The 22,500-nt window shown below is 39.0% G+C and overlaps 1 protein-coding gene across 1 annotated transcript in view; it reads left to right on the top strand.

Annotated features, from left to right (window-relative positions):
• Positions 1-22,500, top strand: part of LOC137619047 (B-cell receptor CD22-like) — a 123,877-nt gene that overhangs the window by 90,695 nt on the left and 10,682 nt on the right. Inside the window, exon 3 of the mRNA XM_068349244.1 lies at positions 18,888-19,042. Within this exon, the coding sequence (XP_068205345.1) occupies positions 18,888-19,042 (155 nt within the window). The remainder of the gene's footprint in view (positions 1-18,887; positions 19,043-22,500) is intronic.

Genomic DNA, 22,500 nt, shown 5'->3' with positions numbered 1-22,500 from the left:
CTATTGCATGATTCACACTAATTGCGAATAGTCTATGTGGGTCATCGGCATGTTTAACTCTTACAGCAACGCTGGTAGCTTGAAGGTAGGGGACCAAGCAATCACGAAGATATTTAGGGTTATCACTTGTAAGTGCTTTGTGAGTCAACAAGCAAATCTTAAATTTAATTCTAGCCTTAACAGGTAACCAATGTTGATCGATCAATGCAGGAGTTATTCTCTCCCTTAGTTTAAAGCCTTTCATCAGTCTAGCCACCCGGTTTTGCACATTTTGAAGCTTTCTTAGTAGTTTATTGGGAATTTAAAAGTACAGAGAATTGCAATAATCAAGCCTTGATATTACGTGACTCATCACTAAAATTTTTGTATATATATATATATATATATATATATATATATATATATATATATATATATATATATATATATATATATATATATATACACACACAAACACATATTATATATATATATATATATATATATATATATATACATAAATATATATACATATATATATATGTATATATATATATGTATATAGATATATATATATATATATACACACACAAACACATATTATATATATATATACATAAATATATATACATATATATATATGTATATATATATGTATATAGATATATATATATGTATATATATATATATATATATATATATATATATATATATATATATATACATATATATATATATATATATATATACATATATATATATATATATATATATATATATATATATATATATACTGTATATATGTACTGTATATATATATATATATATATATATATATATATATGTATATATATATATATATATATATATATATATATATATATATATATATATATATATATATATATATATTTATATATATACATAATATATATATATATACATATATATATGTATATATATAAATATGTATATATATATATATATATATATATATATATATATATATATATATGTATATGTATATATATATATATATATATATATATATATATATATATATTTATATATATACCTGGCGTACCAGGTGAAAATGAGAGTGGTGAGAGACTTATAGATATGTGTGTTGAACAAGAGATGGTAATAAGTGCTAGCTTTTTTAAAAAGAAAGATAAAAATAAGTATACATGGGTAAGGGTGGTAAATGGAAGAGTAGTAGAAAGGGCATTAATGGATTATGTGTTGATAACTAAAAGAATGTTTGGAAGATTGAAAGACGTGCACGTGTTTAGGGGTATGGCTAACGGTATGTCTGATCATTTTTTGGTGGAAGGAAAATTAGTTGTAGCAAAAGAGTGGGGGAATAGAGTAGGTGGATGTAAAAGGGAGCTAGTGAGGGTTGAAGAGTTAATAAAACCGGGGGTAAAAAGTAAATATCAGGAAAGGTTGAAAATGGCATATGACGAGGTGAGAGTAAGAGAAACTGGTAATTTAGAGGAGGAGTGGAAGTTAGCAAAAGAAAATTTTGTTGGGATAGCAAGTGATGTATGTGGCAAGAAGGTTGTTGGAGGCAGCATGAGGAAGGGCAGTGAATGGTGGAATGAAGGAGTGAAGGTAAAAGTGGAAGAGAAAAAGAGGGCTTTCGAAGAATGGCTGCAGAGTAATAGTATAGAGAAGTATGAAAAATATAGAGAGAAAAAGGTGGAAGTAAAGCGCAAGGTACGTGAGGCAAAAAGGGCAGCTGACCTGAGGTGGGGTCAGGGATTGGGTCAGTCATATGAAGAGAATAAGAAGAAGTTTTGGAAAGAAGTGAAGAGAGTAAGGAAGGCCGGCGCAAGAATTGAAGAGACAGTGAAAGATGGAAATGGAAGGTTGTTAAAAGGAGAGGAGGCAAGGAAAAGGTGGGCGAAATATTTTGAAAGTTTGCTGAATGTTGAGGATGATAGGGAGGCAGATATAATTGCTGTTCCAGGTGTTGAGGTGCCAGTGATGGGAGATGAGAATGAGAGAGAGATTACAATAGAGGAAGTGAGGAGAGCACTAGATGAAACAAGAGTAGGAAAAGCATCTGGTATGGATGGTGTGAAAGCTGAGATGTTGAAGGAAGGGGGTGTGACTGTACTTGAATGGTTGGTGAGATTGTTTAATGTGTGTTTTGTGTTGTCAATGGTACCAGTAGATTGGGTCTGTGCATGTATTGTACCACTATATGAAGGTAAGGGAGATGTGCATGAGTGTTGTAATTCAAGAGGTATTAGTTTGTTGAGTGTAGTTGGAAAAGTGTATGGTAGAGTACTGATTAATAGGATCAAGGATAAAACAGAATGCAATCTTGGAAGTACAGGGTGGTTTTAGAAGAGGTAGGGGTTGTATGAATCAGATTTTTACAGTTAGGCAGATATTCGAGGAATGTTTAGCAAAAGGTAAGGAGGTGTATGTTGCGTTTATGGATCTGGAGAAAGCATATGATAGAGTTGATAGGGAAGCAATGTGGAATGTGATGAGGTTATATGGAGTTGGTGGAAGGTTGTTGCAAGCACTGAAAAGTTTCTGCAAAGGTAGTAAAGCATGTGTTAGAATAGGAAATGAAGTGAGCGATTGGTTTCCGGTGAGAGTGGGGCTGAGACAGGGATGTGTGATGTCGCCGTGGTTGTTTAACTTGTATGTTGATGGAGTGGTGAGAGAGGTGAATGCTCGAGTGCTTGGACGAGGATTAAAACTGGTAGGCGAGAATGATCATGAATGGGAGGTAAATCAGTTGTTGTTTGCGGATGATACTGTACTGGTAGCAGACACAGAAGAGAAGCTTGACCGACTAGTGACAGAATTTGGAAGGGTGTGTGAGAGAAGGAAGTTGAGAGTTAATGTGGGTAAGAGTAAGGTTATGAGATGTACGAGAAGGGAATGTGGTGCAAGGTTGAATGTCATGTTGAATGGAGAGTTACTTGAGGAGGTGGATCAGTTTAAGTACTTGGGGTCTGTTGTTGCAGCAAATGGTGGAGTGGAAGCAGATGTACGTCAGAGAGTCAATGAAGGTTGCAAAGTGTTGGTGGCAGTTAAGGGAGTAGTAAAAAATAGAGGGTTGGGCATGAATGTAAAGAGAGTTCTATATGTGAAAGTGATTGTACCAACTGTGATGTATGGATCGGAGTTGTGGGGAATGAAAGTGATGGAGAGACAGAAATTGAATGTGTTTGAGATGAAGTGTTTGAGGAGTATGGCTGGTGTAACTCGAGTAGATAGGGTTAGGAACTAAGTGGTGAGGGTGAGAACGGGTGTAAGAAATGAGTTAGCGGCTAGAGTGGATATGAATGTGTTGAGGTGGTTTGGCCATGTTGAGAGAATGGAAAATGGCTGCCTGCTAAAGAAGGTGATGAATGCAAGAGTTGATGGGAGAAGTACAAGAGGAAGGCCAAGGTTTGGGTGGATGGATGGTGTGAAGAAAGCTCTGGGTGATAGGAGGATAGATGTGAGAGAGGCAAGAGAGCGTGCTAGAAATAGGAATGAATGGCGAGCGATTGTGATGCAGTTCCGGTAGGCCCTGCTGCTTCCTCCGGTGCCTTAGATGACCGCGGAGGTAGCAGCAGTAGGGGACTCAGCAGTATGAAGCTTCATCTGTTGTGGAAATGTGGGAGGTTGGGCTGTGGCACCCTAGCAGTACCAGCTGAACTCGGCTGAGTCCCTGGTTAGGCTGGAGGAACGTAGAGAGTAGAGGTCCCCTTTTTTGTTTTGTTTCTTGTTGATGTCGGCTACCCCCCAAAATTGGGGGAAGTGCCTTTGGTATATGTATGTATGCATATATATATATATATATATATATATATATATATATATATATATATATATATATATATATATATATATATATATATATATACTGTATATATTTACATATATATATATATATATATATATATATATATATATATATATATATATAAAAGATATATTTCTATAAGATATATATTATATATATTATAAATATTATTCATAATATATATAATATATATAATCTATAGTATATATGTTATTAATACAAACACCAAAAGCCATCAAACAATTCAATGATAGAGGAAGCACTTCCTAGAATGCGTTTGTGAGATGCCTTATCAGTGGTTTTGGACTGAAAAGGTCAATCTGTTTTGACCCAGGACGAGTTAGGCAAAGGCTGACGGACGTGCAAGATTAAGTGGAGGCTCGAGTGAATGGTCCACCCTGGTTTACCTTCAGAATTGGATTTGCATGCAGAATGACCGGGTGTCATTTCAAAGGTGAACTTCGCTTGCACTGCGTACGTGTTGAGTAATGCGTGCTAATGCATTGCATACGTGTTGCGTAATGCGTGCGAATGCATTGCGTACTGCATACATACGCGTCTCTTTGAACTGGGTGGAATGGGAGAGAGGTCCTTTTGACGGATAAAGTTCATGGATATGTTCGGAGATAAGAGGAAATACGGTTGAAGCTAGATTCAATGCAAACATCGACTATGGAATTTGTGTCGTCTAGTTTCGCGATTGTTGGATTTGATATTCCAGTAGAAGGAGTCTGGCGATCGCATTGGATTTTCATGATGGTCAAAGGGAATGGAGATCAATGGAGTCTTTTAATGTCTTTTGAAGAGTGTTACAAAGTGTGGGTTCTTGTTTTGTGATAAAAAAAGAATTGGAGATTATATATTGTGTGAAAATAATGATACTTCGGTCAGGGTGAATGCAAACATGAGCTTTCGAATTTATATATTTGTGTGCAAGATTGTGGTAAAAAATATTTTGTTGAAAGGTGCACTGCATTTGTCTTTGTGAGTATGGTAAAGGTATTTGAATAATGAACTATTTAAAAATGTTCTACATTATGTGGAAACATGATAATGCTTCTTTTATGGTCCAGTGAAAAATTAATATGCGTTTTGATTTTTTTAAGTAATCCCATTCAATGTATAAAGTTTTTTGGAGCTTAAATATAAAGTGTGATTTTATGTTTGCGATTGCGATGGTCTGAAAATTTAACGTTTCTTGAGGCAAAATGTGATATATTATTGAGAACCTATAATATTGTCATGCAAATATCTGGTTTCCAGGTGATATATGAGGATAATTTCATCATCATCATAGCTGACGCAAAGAGCCTCAGCCCGACTTCGCCAGTCGTCTCTATCTTGAGTTTTTAAAACAATACTTCTCCATCCATCATCTCCCACTTCACGTTTCATATCCTTCAGCCTTGTAGTTCTGGGACTTCCAACTCTTCTAGTGCCTTGTTGAGCCCAGCTGTTGAAAGTTTATTGATCTATTCTCTCATGAGGAGTGCGAAGAGCATCCCCACCCCATCTCCATCTACCCCTTACCATGATCTCATCCACTAATGGCACTCGAGTAATCTCTCTTAGTTTCATTTCTAATCATGCCCTGCCATTCACCTCCCAATATCCTTCTGAGGGATTTTTTCTCAAATTTCCTAAATCTATTGGAGAAACTTTTATTGTTATACCACGACTCATGTCCATACAGTAACACCGCTCTCAGTAAACTTATATATAGCCTGATTTTTATATGTAATTTCAGGCCATTGAATTTCCAAATTTTATTTAACCTAGCCAATGCCTGATTAGCTTTCTTTTCCATCGTTCATTAAACTCTAATTCTAAAGACACTCCAATTCTAAAGACAATTAAGCAAGTTGGGGATACCTTAACTTGGTGAATGGGTGTGTGTATCGCTATGATTAGCAAAGCTGTACTAGTCAGGGCCATCTATACTAGGTTGCTTTGTTGTGAGAGCAACCAGAGGAAAATCTCCCATCACCAATCCTCATAATCTCTATTAAGGGAAAGTAGTTAAAATGATAGGTAAAAATCATTAAATACTTTTCCATGTAGTGGTCAATGAAAAGGGAAGAATAAAAGTGGGGCTTATAGGTAGTAGGTTGGCCAGAGCACCAGCCACCTGCTAGAAAGTTATGAGGTCCTTTGACTGGCCAGACAGTACTACATTGGATCCTTCTCTTTGGTTACGGTTCACTTTCCCTTTACTTACACATACACCGAATAGTCTGGCCTATTCTTTACAGATTCTCCTCTGTCCTCATACACTTGACAACACTGAGTTTACCAAACAATTCTTTTTCACCCAAGGGGTTAACTACTGCACTGTAATTGTTCAGTGGCCACTTTATTCTTGGTAAGGGTAGAAGAGACTCTTTAGCTATGGTAAGCATAGGAGAAGGACACCCAAAATCAAACCATTGTTCTCTAGTCTCGGTTAGTGCCACAGCCTTTGTACCATGGTCTTCCACTGTCTTGGAGTAGAGTTCTCTGCCTTGAGGTTACACTCGGAACACTATTCTGTTTTATTCCTCTTTTTTTTTTCTTCAAAGTTTTTATAGTTTGTATAAAAAATATTTATTTTAATGTTGCTGTCCTTGACTTATTTTTTCCTTTGTTCCTTTTTTCATTGGGTTATTTTCCCTTTTTGGGCCACTGGGCTTATAGCATCCTGGTTTTCCAACTAGGGTTGTAACTTAGCAAGCAATGATAAAAATAATAATAATAATAATAATAATAATGATAATAATAATAATAATAACTTCGAGAGTGTTACACCTTTATCCTGATGTTTGGAGGAAGGTTATAGATTTATAGAACCCCCCCCTCCCCCCAAAAAATGCATCCAAAATAGATAAATCTACTTCCCAGGATGAAAATCAAACTAGTTATGTTTAAAAGCCGCAATTTTAATCGGAAATTCTCCTTAAAAATATACTGTTCTCAGCCGCATTTCAGTGAAATACATGCGACCGTAATTTTATTCTACTTTCATATCTTCTACCGGTTGGTGACCGTAATATCAATCCTTTACGTCAATATGTCCGTTTTTAAAACCGGCAAATGCCTGGCAACATTTATTCCAGGATATTTACCATTTTTGTACCTCCATTTTACATATATTAAAAAAAAAATGTATCTATTGATGTGGTCTGCGTGCACCGTTAGAAATATGCCGTGAAAAAATAAAACTGTAAAAATCCTGGAATAAATATTGCCCTGTATTTACCTTTTGAAAAAAAAGATATGTTGACGTAAAGGAGTCATATATTACGGTTACCAATCTGTAAAAGATAATAAGAAAGTAAGGTAAAAATTACGGCTGCCTGTATTTTACTGAAATACGGTCCAAATCATTATATTTTTACGGAGAATATCCGATTAAAATTATTTTTTTTTTTTAACAATGTAAGTATTATTTCCAATAGGCCATAAGTTACTTTAAAAATGGCTCTGTGTGATTACTTATATTTTTGTCGATTGGATTTGAGGAAATTTAAGGAGTTAGAATTTATCAGAAGGATTTATAAGAAATAGATCAGGTATTGATTCGCCAAGGCTAAACACTAACAATTAAACGCGTTTAACAAACATTAATTTATTTAAAGTCGAGAAAAAGTATCAAACTTTTTCTGAAGAATTCTCGCCTAGGAAAAAGGTCCAATGGCCGAGAATAAAAGAGAATGAATGTGCGAACAGGAGGGACAAATGAAATGTGAAATTACCTGGGAATAAAGTGATTGAAAACTGATAAGGAAAAAATGGATGAAATTTTCGTGAAATGATAACTTGTTGGCAGAATATTGAATACTAGTGTATGCGACCTGCAAAAATGACTGCTAAATATTTAAATAGATATGCACTTACATTCGACCGTTCCATCCCCTCCCGCTTACTAACTATAACCCGCTCACCAAGGTATGACTAGCCCCTCTCCCTCTACCCGAGGGACGATGAGAGACTGTATAGTTATGTCTTACCACCAAGGATGACTGGAAGGAAATATATATTAATATATTTATAGACTGTCACTTGGTCTTTATTATATAGGGGAGATAAGAAGAAAAAAAATGATTGAGTTAGGACTTATATATTTATAATATATCTATTTTATACAGAATTATGTACTATAATATATCCATCTTCATACACTTGTACTTACGTCATTATGTATATGAGGGAAAGTTCGTTTTGTTTCATTCACTCGCCCAAACACACATTTTGAGGAAAGCACTCGGGAAGGCAACTCCCCCCCGCCCCATTTTGAAATAGTCCTAATATTCCGTGTGACACATATCTGACAGTCCCTTCTTGGTTGGTCCTGACCCTTGCCTGGCCATAATGCAAGACGTGCCCAAACACACGCCTGCTGAGTCCACCCAGTATACATAATACATTCAGAACACATCACCTGGACCTCCAAGATTACACTCTAGCATCGCCTTCTCGAGTATGTCAATAATCGGCACGTCCAGTCAGAAGGCGTGAATGTGTTCGGAATCAAACAAAGATGATTATTGATTGGCCCTTTAGGGGTATAATCTAGGTGTCGTCCATGTTCCTGATGACACTCGTTTGTTATTCCAAGTCTTTAGGGTTTGAGTTATCTTCAGAGACAAGACCCTCCTCGTCCTACACCCCCCCCACCCCCCACCCCCCACCCCCCACCCCCACCCGACCAAGAACCCATTTCCATACAGATTCCCAGAAGGCCTTTCTGCACCTTATTGTTGCAAACTGTCCGATTCCAGAGTTGTCGTTGTGAATTAACCACTTACATATCCCTTCTCGGCTTCTTGCCCGGCGAATCACAATAGCTATTCGTCTATATAAAATTAAGATTATTTAATATTTTGTTTTATGTTAGTGAATAAAGATATTTTATTTTTATTTTGTTACATATGAGTACATAAAAATAAAATTTTCTTATTATTTTGTTCCATTTTAGCGCATTAAAATAAACATTTTATTTTCATTTTGTTCCATATTAGTACATAAAAATAAAATTTTATTCATTTTAATTTTATTTTGTTCCATTTTAGAGCATAAAAACAACTTTCTTTTCATTTTGTTCCATCTCAGGACATTAAGATATAATTTTCTTTCCATTTTTTTTCATATTAAGGCATAAAAATACAATTTTCTTTTATTTTGTTCCATTGTAGTGCAAAGAAATAATTTTTATTTTGTTTCATGTTAGAGCATAAAAATAATATTTTCTTTTTATGTTGTTCCATATTAATGCATACAATTTTTCCATATTAATGCATAAAAATAACATTTTATTTTGTTTCATGTTAGAGCATGATAATATTTTCTTTGTTCCATGTTAGTGCATAATATAAAGTAGCCCAGATGAACATCTTGGGCTATTCCAACATTTTACTTTCGTAACTAGTCACAGATAAAGTTCTCTTTTCCTTGGAAACTCCATTGCCCAGATCCTTGTAAATATCCAGTAGCTTTCTTTAATCCTATTAGTGTACTACATTAGGAGGTAATTTGGTAATGGTACAATTTTCTGAAGAACCCGCTTGGTCATTCCAGTTTTAGTTTTGAAAGTAAATACATAGATGATGCCCTTTTAACCCTTATCCTACACCACAGAAACTGATATTACCTAAATCTTTTATTATGCTCCTCCTTTTAGTTGCTATCATTGGTTTGTTGTGGATCGGAGGGTGAGTTGATACCTCTATTATTTGGAATTAGTTACAGATACAAGTCTCCTACTTATGATAGAACTCCCTTAACCCTATCTGGCCAGACTCATCAAAAAACCAAAGTTAGAGGTAAATTTAGTTTTGGTTAATGACTTTGTTGCTAAAGCCACAGATTATAGTCATTTTTTTTTTTTGGAATCATCTACATAAGCCTTCCTAACCTATCACATTAATGAATGAATATAATGAATACTACACAAGGGTATATTTCAGTAACACGTTTCTGGAGTTTAATTATTCAATGGTTCTTTGCCAGTCCCAATTGTAAACCTGAAGCCCTTAAATGGCTATTTCCTCTCAGGACTTCCTGGAACCTCTCCTTTGGCACCTTATTAGTGTCTGTCACCCTTATGAAGGTGCCGTCCACAGTGACAGTGGTCGTCTGTTCTCCCTGTCCATCTTCCTGTCTCAGGAGGGTGGGTTCCACTTTGGACTTCCTTAATGGATTCCAGGGATCTTCTGAAGAAGGGGAAGAAGAGGAAGGAAGTTTGGAAAGGAGTTGAAATTTGCGTGGATAAATGGAAGGAGTGGAAGACACTATTAGAATGTGTTAAAGAAGGTGAATCAGAATTTAAAGAAGAAGAGGACAATGAGGAAACGGAATCAAAGGGATTATAAAGTACAGAATATGTGAAAGACAAGAAAACTGAAAATATTAAATTAGCAGATAAGGTGAATTAATTATATTGAGTTTGCCAGCTATTTTATACAATGGCAAAATGAGTTGAGAATTTTCCTGAATTACACGAAAAGTTAGTTTGATGCATTTTTTTATATAACAAAATTTATGAAATAACGTGTTTAAGCATTCATGAAATGTCCAAATTGCATGGCTTCATGAATGAGCAAATATGAATAAGAACTTTTAATTTCATTTTTGCAAAATCATTAACAAAATCTGAATAAAATACCTAAAACGAAAATCTGTTTTATTGGATATTGATAAACATTAAGAAAATTCTCAAAATCCTTCAGTTTTGAAAAATTTTGGTAATATTTTCCTAAAAATCGTGAGTGAATATTAATGATATAAACAGATAGTTTACAGCGAATATTTAAAATCAAATTTGGCAAAATTCGCATTTCGTGAAACAAAATCATCAGCAATGCCTTCATGGATACCTCCAAACTCGATTGCATGCATACACACACACACACACACACACACACACACACACACACACACACACACAGTCCTGTGGCATGATCAATGAAACAGCATCCCGAAAGCTGCGGGAGAAATGACGATATGCAACAAAGCATTTTGCAGACTATATTGGAAAGAGCCTGGCGAAGGTGTCATGGGAATGGATTGTTTTTGCAATGGTGTATTGATCATCCCTTTTATTTCTCTCTTTTTTCTATTTTGTGGACCTGAGGAAGCCTAGGACATCAAGAGGGTTGGTTTTAAGAGTGGGGGGGACCTGGGGTAAAGGGGGGATTTGGGGATGGAGACCTGTGATGAAGGAAGGAGTTGGGGATGGAGACCTGTGGTAAACGAAGGGGATTGGAGAGGGAGACCTATGGTGCAAGAATAGGTTGGTGATGGAGACCTGTGGTGAAGAAGGAGGTTGGGGATGGAGACCTGTTGTAAAGAAATGGGTTTATGATGGAGACCTGTTGTAAGGGATGGGGTTGGAGAAGGACACCAATGGTGCAAGAGGAGGTTGGTGATGGAGACCTGTGGTGAAGGAGGAAGGTGGGGATGGAGACCTGTTGTGAAGGAAGGGGTTGGGGAAGGACACCAATGGTGCAAGAGGAGGTTGGTGATGGAGACCTGTGGTGAAGGAGGAGGTTGGGGATGGGAACCTGTTGTAAAGGATGGAGTTGGAGAAGAAGACCTATGGTGCAAGAGGAGGTTGGTGATGGAGACCTGTGGTGAAGGAGGAGGTTAGGATGGAGACCTGCTGTAAAGGAGGGGGTTGGGGATGGAGACCTGTTGTAAAGGATGAAGTTGGAGAAGGAGACCTATGGTGCAAGAGGAGGTTGGGGATGGAGGCCTGAGGTGAAGGGGGAGGTTGGGGATGGAGACCTGCTGTAAAGGAAGGAGTTGGGGATTGAGATCTGTGGTAAAGGAAGGGGTTGGGGATTGAGACCTGTGGTAAAGGAAGGAGTTGGAGAAGGACACCTATGGTGCGAGAGGAGGTTGGGGATGGAGACCTGTGGTGCAAGAGGAGGTTGGGGAAGGAGAAATCTGGTGAAGGAGGAGGTTGGGGATGGAGACCTGTTGTAAAGGAAGGGGTCGGGGATGGAGAACTGTTGTAAAGGAAGGGGTTGGGGATTGAGACCTGTGGTAAAGGATGGAGTTGGAAAAAGAGACCTATCGTGCAAGAGGAGGTTGGTGATGGAGACATGTGGTGAAGGAAGTGGTTGAGGATGGAGACCTGTTGTAAAGGAGGTAGTTGGGGATGGAGACCTGTAGTAAAGGATGGAGTTGGAGAAGGAGACCTATGGTGCAAGAGGAGGTTGGGGATGGAGACCTGTGAGGAAGGAGGAGCTTAGGGATGGAGACCTGTTGTAGAGGAAGGGGTCAGGGATTGAGACCTTTGGTAAAGGATGGAGTTGGAGAAGGAGACCTATTGTGCAAGAGGAGGTTGGGGATGGAGACCTGTAGTCTAGGAGGAGGTTTGTGATGGAGACCTATGGTGCAAGAGAAGGTTGGGGATGGAGACCTGTGGTGTAGGAGGAGGTTGGTGATGGAGACCTGTGGTGAAGGAGGAGGTTGGGGATGGAGGTATGTTGTAAAGGAATGGATTGGGGATTGAGACCTGTGGTAAAGGATGGAGTTGGAGAAGGAGAACTATGGTGCAGGAGGAGGTTGGGGATGGATACCTGTGGTTGAGGGGGAGGTTGGGGAAGGAGAACTCTGGTGAAGGAGGAGGTGGGGATGGAGACCTGTTGTAAAGGAAGGGGTTGAGGATGGAGACCTGTTGTAAAGGAGGAGGTTGGGGATTGAGACCTGTGGTAAATGATGGAGTCGGAGAAGGGACCTATGGTGCAAGAGGAGGTTGGGAATGGAGACCTGTGTTAAAGGATGGGGACGGGGATGGATACCTGTGGTAAAGCAGGGGGTTGGGATGGATACCTGTGGTAAAGCAGGGGGTTGGGATGGAGACCTGTGGTAAAGGAGGGGGTTCGGATGGATACCTGTGGTAAAGGAGGGTGTTGGGATAGAGACCTGTGGTAAAGGAGGGGGTTGGGGGATGGACCCCTGTTGTAAAGATTGGAGTTGGATAAGAAGGCCTATTGTGCAAGAGGAGGTTGGGGATGGAGACCTCGGGTAAAGAATAGGGTTTGGAATGGAGACATGTAGTTACAGAGGGGGTTGGGATGGAGACCTGTGGTTAAGGAGAGGGTTGGGATATAGATCTGTGGTAAAGGAGGGGGTTGGGTGATGGATGCCTGTGGTAAAGGAGGGGGTTGGTGATGGAGACCTGTTGTAAAGGAAATGGGTTGGGGATTGAGACCTGTGGTAAATGATGGAGTTGGAGAAGGAGACCTATGATGCAAGTGGAGGTTGGGGATGGAGATATGTGGTAAAGGAGGGGGTTGGGATGGAGGCTGCGGTAAAGGAGTGGGTTGGGATAGAGATCAATGGTAAAGGATGGAGTTGGGGATGGAGGCCTGTGGTAAAGGAGGGGGTTGTTGATGGAGACCTGTTGTAAAGGAAGGGGTTGGCGATTGAAACCTGTTGTAATAGGTTGGAGTTGGAGAAGGAGACCTATAATGCCAGAGGAGATTGGAGATGGACACCTGTGGTAAAGTAGGGTGCTGTGGATGGAGACCTATTGTAAAGTAGGGGGTTGGGAATACAGAGCTTTGGTAAAGGAAGTGGTTGGAGATTGATACCTGTGGTAAAGTAGGGGACTGTGGGGTTGGGATAGAGACCTTTAGTAAAGGAAGGGGATGGGGATGGAAACCTGTGGTAAAGGTCGTTGGAGAAGGAGAACTATGATTCAAGTGGAGGTTGGGGATGGAGACCTGTGATGATGGAATGGGTTAGCAATTGAGACCGGTTGGAAAGGAGGGGAATGTGGATAGAGACCTGTGCTAAAGGATGGAGTTGGGGATAGTGAGATTTGGTAAAGGAAGGGGTTAGAGATGAACACTTATGGTAAAGTAGGGGGCTCTGGATGGAGACATATGGTATGGTTGGAGATTGAAAATAGAGACCTGTGGTGAAGGAGGGAGTTTGGGAGAGAAACCTGTGGTAAAGGAAGGGTTTGGGGATAGAGACCTGTGTCAAAGGAAGGGGTTGGGGATAGAGACCTGTGGTAAAGGAAGGGTTTGGGGATAGCGGATCGAGACCTGTGGTAAAGGAATTAGTTGAGGTTGGAGACCTCTGGTAAAGGAAGGGGTTGGGGATAGAGACCTGTGGTAAAGGAAGGTTTAGGCGATGGAGACCTATTTTAAAGTAAGGGGCTGTGGACAGTGACCTATGGTACAGTAGGGGGTTGGGGATGGAGACCTGTGGTAAAGGAGGGGGCGGGGGATGGAGACCTATGTAAAGGAAGGGGTTGGGGTTAGAGACCTGTGGTAAAGAAGTGGGCTGGGGATGCATAAATGTGGTAAAGGTGTGGGTTATGGATAGAGGCCTATGGTAATTGAGGGGGTTGGGGATGGAGACTTGTGGTAAAGGATTGTTTGGGGATAGAGACTTTGGCAAAGGAAGGGTTCGATGATAGACCCCCGTGGCAAATAATTGGTTGGGGATAGAGATCATGTCAATGGATGGACTGGGGATAGACACCTGTGACAAAAGAGTGGTTAGTTAAAAGACCTGTGGCAAAGAAGTGTTTGGAGATAGAGACCTGTGACAAAGGACGAGGTTTTGGATGGAGACCTGTGTTAGAGGAGGCTGGGGATTTAGACCTGTGTTGAAGAAGGGGCTGTGGATAAATACCTATGGTAGAGAAGGGGTTGGGGATAGAGACCTGTGGTATTGTAGGGGTTTGGGGATAGAGACCTGTGGTATTGTGGTGGTTTGAGAATAGAGACCTGAGGTAAAGTAGGTGATTGGGGATAGAGACCTGTGGTAAAGTAGGGGTTTGTGGATAGAGACCTGTGGTAAAGTATGGGGTTCAGGATTGAGACCTTTGTTAAAATAGGGGCTGGGGATAGAGATCTGTGGTAAAGGAGTCTGTTGGGGAGGGAGACGTGTGGTGAAGTAGGGGGTTAGGGATAGCGATCTGTGGTAAAGGAAGATATTTGGGATGGAGACATGTGGTGAAAAAGGGGTTGGGTATAATAGAAAGGGTTTTCGTTTTTCTGTACGAGACCTGTCGTAGGATTTAAAGTATAGTGTAGTAGAAGTGGATAGAGATCTATTGAGGGGGTGGTCGGTTAGGAGCAGGAGACCTCAGGTGATTAGAGAGGAACTTGGATTTGGAGGAGAGACATAAGTTAAGAAAGGCTCATTCAGAAGTGGAAAAGCTGTAGTAAAAGAGTATTTGACCAGGAGAAAGGTGGGAAGGTAGGACACAGGAAGGTAGAAATGGGTTGTTTACTAATATCATCATAATCTTATCCAGCCATTTTTCTACCCATTGGAGTGCTGTATCGGTTGCTGTTCATAGTTCTGTGTTCGAACAAGTAGGCTCTAATGGTAAGCTACATAATATGAGATTCATTGGTTGGATTGGCTTACTGTAGGGGCATGCAGCCTAATTTGTGTAACCCCATACCTGAAGGTTAGCTCCTATCCTGTTCAGGGTGATCCGTTTCCTCCTGGTAAGGGAGAGAACGCAGGGCAGGTCTTCACTAGGGTTAGGGAGGGCATTATTAGTGGTCTGACTGTCACTCACTCTGCATTTAGTAGTCTGTATTTTGTTAGGGCTCAGGTATCTAGTCCTTTCATGGTCATGAAGCTCTTCCGTGCTTTCAAATGTCTTCTTGTATCACGATGGTTGTAGACTGGGTGCCTGGGATCATTTGCTTGTTTGGTCTTTTTTTTTAGCTATGCCATCTCAATGGATGTCAAGTTTTGCGATGCTGGTTAGTCTGTAAAAAGTTGAGAAGGGTGTTGCTCACAATGTACCACTCATTACACACGAGGTAAATGGGCAGGGACCAGGAGAATGGTGGTAAAATTTGAGAAGACTAAAGGGTAATGGGAGGGCCCATGATGTTAAGGTTTGGCTAAGAACTGCATGCTTATGAGAAAGACTTGTCTAACCTGAAAATTGTTGAGAAGCTACAAAGGGACGGAAGTCGTGACTCTAAAGGGGTTTAGGGTATGTTATGGATGTATAGGACCAAGGGAGGGTAAGATGGTGGGGAATTGGGTTAGGAAGGCTCTATTTTTATCCTATCCTCAACTTCAGCCTCACATCCTTGCTTTGGACTTAGAGTAGGTCCCATTATTTAAATGATTCCACCAGTTCTATAACAGAGCTTCTACTTCCATGTATGGCTATCCTGTTTCTACCTTTCTTATTGTTCACCATACCTTCAGTCTTATCCATTCTTACCTTCAAGCCAAACACCCTCCAAAGTCTTTCGCCTCTCTAAAACGCTTCTGTGCAAGTCTTCCTCATTTTCAATTGTAATCACCAAATCATCTGCAAATAGAAACTCCCACGGCTCATTGTTCCTGATCTCTTCACTTAACACATCCTTGACCACCACATAAAAACATGCTTAATGCTGACCTCGAAGGTTTCTGTTTCCCTAACAGCTATTTTCACTTTTATCTGTTCTTTTGTACATCATCTCTACCAATATAATCAACTTCTCTGACTCCACTTTCCTTTTCCGTGAGCACCAGAACATCACTTCTCTTGGTATTCTATTATAAGGTTTCTCTAGATCCCCTATAGTACAGGAGAGCTTCTGGTTTTCCTCTGGCTTCTTTTGCTTTAGCTGCCTTACTATAAAGATGGCATCCACAGTCTCTCTCCTCCATAAAGTGATACTGCTGTTTCCCAATCTTAGCAAAAATACCAGCCATATTGTGATGACTGTTTGGTATCCTTGACAGTGAGGCATTTGTTGACCGAATGCCCCACTTACAGTAACAAGAGCAATAAATATCTGTTTGAGGCTCGAGGTGAGGATGACAGGTTCATCCTTGCCAAGATTCTTCGACATGTGTCCTACCATGCTAGTGTTATTTTTTAGCTTTATTTCAGAAGCAGGTCTTCTGAAAGCTATTTAACTTTCAAAATGACATCTTTGCTGTTATGGTTTAAATTGAATATTCTTTTACACTTTATTTACAAAAAATGATATCGGTGTTAATGACCTTAGATGTCAGGATGCCAAAAAACATCAAATCAGTCTATTGATCAACCAATGTCTCTCGATCTCTCTTCTAGTGTCCTCTCAAAATCTTTCAAACCCTGCTCTGTTAGTTTAACTCCTTGTAGTTGCTACATTCCATGATAACCCCTTTCTGCATAGATATAGAAAGCATTAGACTCTCCTCTGTCTTTAGAAATTATCTACTCATCCCATATTGGTCTTGATAAGTTCAGCTTCCATTTCCCCCTCTGTAGCTAGTATTTTGATCATTGCAATTAGAAACTCTGATGGACCTGGTGCTTTATTATTTGTCAGTGAAGCGGGCATTCACTTCTGTATTCCGTATCTACACAACTGGTCCCTCTACCCTCTGTGCATCTCCCAGCTCTTCTTTCACATTTTCAGTATTCAATAGTTGTTAAAAATATTCTTTCCATCACCTCTTAATGTCTCTATCGTAATGCAATATATCTTCATCTCTATCCCTAATGACTTCCAGTTGCCCCAAATCATATCTTTGCCTATTCCTCAAGTTATAAATCGTATAGATATCATTTTCTCTTCCCTTATTCCTAGCCTTTCATTCTATTGCTCCATTGCTCTTCCAACAGCTATACCTACTTTCTCCAAGAATCTTTTTCCTCTTCTCTATACAGTTCCTCTGCACATTGTGAATGCCTTACTTTCCCAACCTTAAATGCCTTTATTTTTTTTAACTGACTCTTGCACACCTCTGTCCTACCACCATTTTTCTCCATTCGACACACCATGTCCCCTGGTTCTTCCAATTAATTCCTCCGTTTCCTCTGCACATATTTCTCTCATACCCACCCAGGTATTTTCATCCGTTACCCTCTCCAAATCTCTTAAGTTCAACCTTTCCAGTCGCGTATCTCACACAATCCTCCTAAATTGCTCTCTCTTTTCACCTTTGAGGTCCGAAACATTCATTCTAGAATTCTTCTTGGGTTTTCTACCTCTCATTTTAAAATCTTTCTATACGAGTCTATGGTATTTAACGCATGCTTCACCCAAAATCCCTTTACAGTTCAGCACATTATTTTTGTCACCTCTTCTAACCAAGATGTAACTTATTTGGCTTTCCATTCATTTTCATAGGTTATCAGGTGCTTATCAGACCTCTGAAACCATGTATACATACATGCTAATTCAACACTCTGAGTCATCTCTAATGTATGCTCCCTATCTTAATTTCTAATTCCGAACCCATTTCCTCCATGTACCTCCTAATACCCAAATCTTCTCTTCCCCACTCTACCATTCATGTCTACTCCTATGATTATCTTCTCTTCCTCTTTCACTGTTGTAATTTATATATATATATACATACATATATATATATATATATATATATATATATATATATATATATATATATATATATATATATATATATATATACATATGCGTGTGTGTGTGTGAGTATTAGCAATTAAAATATACAAATATAAATATTTCCTCTGTGCAGATCATCATCGAAGTAAAACTTAGTTTCTTTCAAATCTCCTTTAACCTAAAAACAATATTCTCCTATTTACAATATTGTTTTCTTTCTCTCATTCAATTTAGTTTTGCTTATTTTGATTTATGTTCCCAAGTGGTCATAAGCCTGAAAGAAATATTAACAATCATTTATGAATAAAAGATTATTTAACAATTTAATTAATTTATGTAATTCAATTCAGATTGCTTCGTTTATATAAGTGATATTTTCAAGAATTCAGAAATACCGGTGTCCTTAAATAGCCAAGGCCCAAAACAGGTATGAAATGTAAAAATTGAGAGTTTTTATGACACCAAATGAAGTGAGAAACCTTTAGACTCACGGAGGAAGAAAGGTTAAAACAGAATTAGGAAAATCAAAAGCATAAAAAGTTCCGGAGACTAGAAGTAAAAAAGATATAGATATCGTTATAGTTATAGTTATCTGTACATTAATTTACTATTTTTTTTCATTTCTCTAATCATTGCCTCACAGTTGTACATTTCCTCTAAAGCTACAAACTGCATTGATAACCATATACCATTTACTATAATTTTGTCTATGTTTCTATTGCTCGATCCTTTTATTTAATAAACATATTTTATTTTTTTTGCAGACGTGCCCAAAGCCACCATCAGCATCGACGCTGGTAGCAGCAGCAGCCTGGATTCGGGGTTGCCATCATCAGGGCTTCGAGAGGGAAGTTCGGCCACCTTGACGTGTGTCACAAGAGCGAACCCTCCAGTTTATAACCTCACGTTTATGTTTAATGTAAGTACTTGGTTGCCTTAATTGTGGTTCTCATTATCCATAAAGTATGCCAACATTTAAGACCTATGATAGTCACTTTGTATTGATACTAAATACAGTGGGACACAGGAACTGCTGGTACACTTGACTCTCAAGGTTCGCTTCACATAAGCTGATTTTTTTCCGAAGGGAAATATTTTCGCTCGTTAGGGGACATGTCTTCACACGAGGATTTTCCCCGAGCGGCCTCTTGGTTTTAATGAGCCGCTATACTGGAACCACATGTTACAAGCCGCTATTCTGGAACCACGCAGGTTATCAGTGCTGTGGCTAGGTTTTAATGAGCTGGTATACTAGAGCTACGCAGGTTACCAGTCCCGTGGCTAGGTTTTCATAAGCCGCTATACCGGAACCACGCGGGGTACTATTGCTGGGGTAGGTTTTAATGAGCCGCTATACCGGAACCACGTGGGTTACTAGTGCCATGTATAGGTTTTAATGAGCCGCTGTACTGGAACCACACGGGCTACTAGTGCTGTGGCTAGGTTTTAATGAGCCGCTATCATGGAATCACGTGGGATACCAGAGCGCCGGCTAGGTTTTAATAAGCTGTTATACTGGAACCACGGGGGTTACCAGGGCCTTGGCTATGTTTTAATAAGCTGCTGTACTTGAACCACTCGGGTTACCAGTGCTGTGGCTAGGTCTTAATGAGCCACTATACTGGAACCACTCAGGTTACTAGTGCCGTGGCTAGGTTTAAGTAAGCTACTATACTAGAACCACTCGAGTTGCCAGTGCCACGACTAGGTTTAAATAACCTGCTGTACTGGAACCATGGGGTTATCAGTGCTGCGGCCAGGTTTAAATAAGCCGCTACAGTATACTGGAAACACTAGAGTTACCAGTGCCGCGACTAGGTTTAAATAAACCGCTGTACTGGAACCACTCGGATTACCAGTGCCGCGGCTAGTTTTAGATAAGCCGCTATACTGGAACCACGCGGGTCACCAGCTAGGAAATTCTTCCAAACGGGAAGTGTGTGAAGGGCCTCATTATTCTTAATTGATTTCTAAACCATGCAACATAAATCTGCTCTTGTGAAGAGAGCTTAAAAAGTGCAGCCAGATACACCCATACTGAGTTGCGAGTTCCTTTTTATTATTCTTATTATTACTAGTTTAGCTACAACCCTAGTTGAAAAAGCAAGATGTTATAAGCCCAAAGCTCTCCAACAGGAAAAAATAGCCCAGTGAGGAAAGAAAATAAGGACATAAATAAACGATATAAAAAGTAATGAACAATTAAAATAGAATATTTGAAAAACATTAATAACAATATTTAGCCCCTTCCATCATCTCTACTATCTCTCTCTATGATATCTGGTAACACTCCACGAGGTAAGGGTATAACAAGGTGCACTACTTCGGAGCGAGGTGTGCTAGGGACTCCTGTTTCCAACTGTACATTAAACTGCTCTTCTTTTTTTATGAGGAAATTCTTCTTATTAAACTGAATTTCGTTACTCGTATCCTTTCTGCGTTACACACGGAAAAATAATGTAGTTTTAGATTTTAGATTCACCTAAGATTTCAGTAACTGGTTCTCTCCCAGCACTGCCAGACCGTGGAATTTATTCTTAATGGACGTTGTAACCATAAACTTTCTTAATTCTATTAGCATAAGAACGTTGCAAGCTGTCTGACTTACATATTTTGTGACATTCATTAAAATTCTGTCTTCTATAAACTTCTTAACATTTACTGACTTCTTGACTTACAAATTTCCTCAATTTTCACGGCTACCCTAATGCATGAATGAACTCTCATTTACTTATTTACCTATGAAGGGCCGGAGTTTCATAAGATTTCTAAAATTTTCATAGGTGAGGACTTATGTTCCTGGCTTTTGTATAATTCTTAAACTTTAGATTTATGTCTAGATTACTGGCTTTCATGAACTTCCTGGTGTATAAAACTCCAGATTTATAGGAAGAAAATAATTGAATTTTATAACTTCTGGGTTAACCAGCTCCTCACATTTGAGTTTGATAAATTTTATAGACTTTTCTGATCCTGCGTGCATCTCAGTCTAGAATGGAATTTTAGAAAAATGTAACCCCTATTTTTTCTGCTATCTCGCAAAATTTAGCCTTTTGGAAGGGCTTGTCACTAGCAATAATGGATCCCAATGAATACCAAGAAGCTTAAAGGATAAGAAGAGAAAGTTAGCTTCTTAAACCAACAAAATCAGACAGTGTAAAAGGGATGGTGTTAAACTTTCCAGAATTCCATTTCTATTCAAGCTTTTTGCTGAACTAATAGAAGAAGACATCTACTTCCTCATCGTTATCACTACATAAAGGGTTGATTGACTGATATATGCCCTCTATTTCTAAGAGCATCAGGCGTGGTTGATGATTTTATTATCAGTAGTAGTAGCTAAGCTACAACCCTAATTGGAAAAGCAAGATGCTATAAGCCCAAGGGCTCCAAAAGGAAGAAATAAACGATATGAAAAATAATGAACAATTAAAATTCAATATTTTAAAAAAACAGTAGCAACATCAAAACAAATATTTCATATAAAAACTATATTTCAGCGTGTTCAACATAAGAATATTTGCTGCACGTTTGAACTTTTGAAGTTCTATTGATTCAACTACCCGATTACGAAGATCATTCCACAACTTGGTCACAGCTGGAATAAAACTTCTAGATTACTTTGTAGTGTTGAACTTCATGATAGAGAATGCCTGACTATTCGACTTAACTGCATGTCTAGTATTACGAACAGGATGGCAGAGGTTTTTACGATCTCATGTCCTTTGAAGTCATCCGCCAAAGTTGTTGGTGGTGGACCTAACCTTTGACTAAGTAGTCCAACTGCAAGGCAGAAATTTCCAGTTATTGGCAGTTGGCCCTTTAGCCTTTTGCTAAGAAGCAAGACTACAAGGCACCAGTTGTCCTTTTAGTCGCTTTCTACAACATGCAAGATGTACGGTGGTAGCATTCTTACACCCTAATGGAATCGTTTCTACCTGAAAATCCGTTGGATTAAGGTTTGAGACCCATTCAAGGAAAGTAGTTTTTTTTTTTTTTTATAGTCTGCATCCTCACTATCCATATGAGCTAAGGATGGAGGTGGTGTAAGGGAGCCTATAAGCCTACATGCCGAGTCATCAGCAGCCATTGACTGATCCTCCCTGGACCTGGCATTTTGAACGTTGTTAATATGTATAAGTGGTCAGTCTCTAGGGCATTGTCCCTTGCCCCTGCCATTCATGAGTGACCTTTAAACCTCTACCATAGGTTGGTAGAAAAACAGATCATGGGCGGGACAAATGTTACCCTGAATAAAATCTTACTACCGTCTATACTTTGTGTTTGTGTAAGCATTCTATGTACTGTTTCTATTTTCAAAGAGTCTTTATTTCACAAAATGCAAGACGCCATCGACCATTTCTTTCATTTTCTTAC

The sequence above is a fragment of the Palaemon carinicauda genome, chromosome 25 (genome assembly GCF_036898095.1).
Source record: "Palaemon carinicauda isolate YSFRI2023 chromosome 25, ASM3689809v2, whole genome shotgun sequence".
Lineage (NCBI taxonomy): Eukaryota > Metazoa > Arthropoda > Malacostraca > Decapoda > Palaemonidae > Palaemon > Palaemon carinicauda.
Note: the sequence above shows the minus strand (reverse complement) of the source record. Positions and strands in the feature narration are given on the sequence as shown.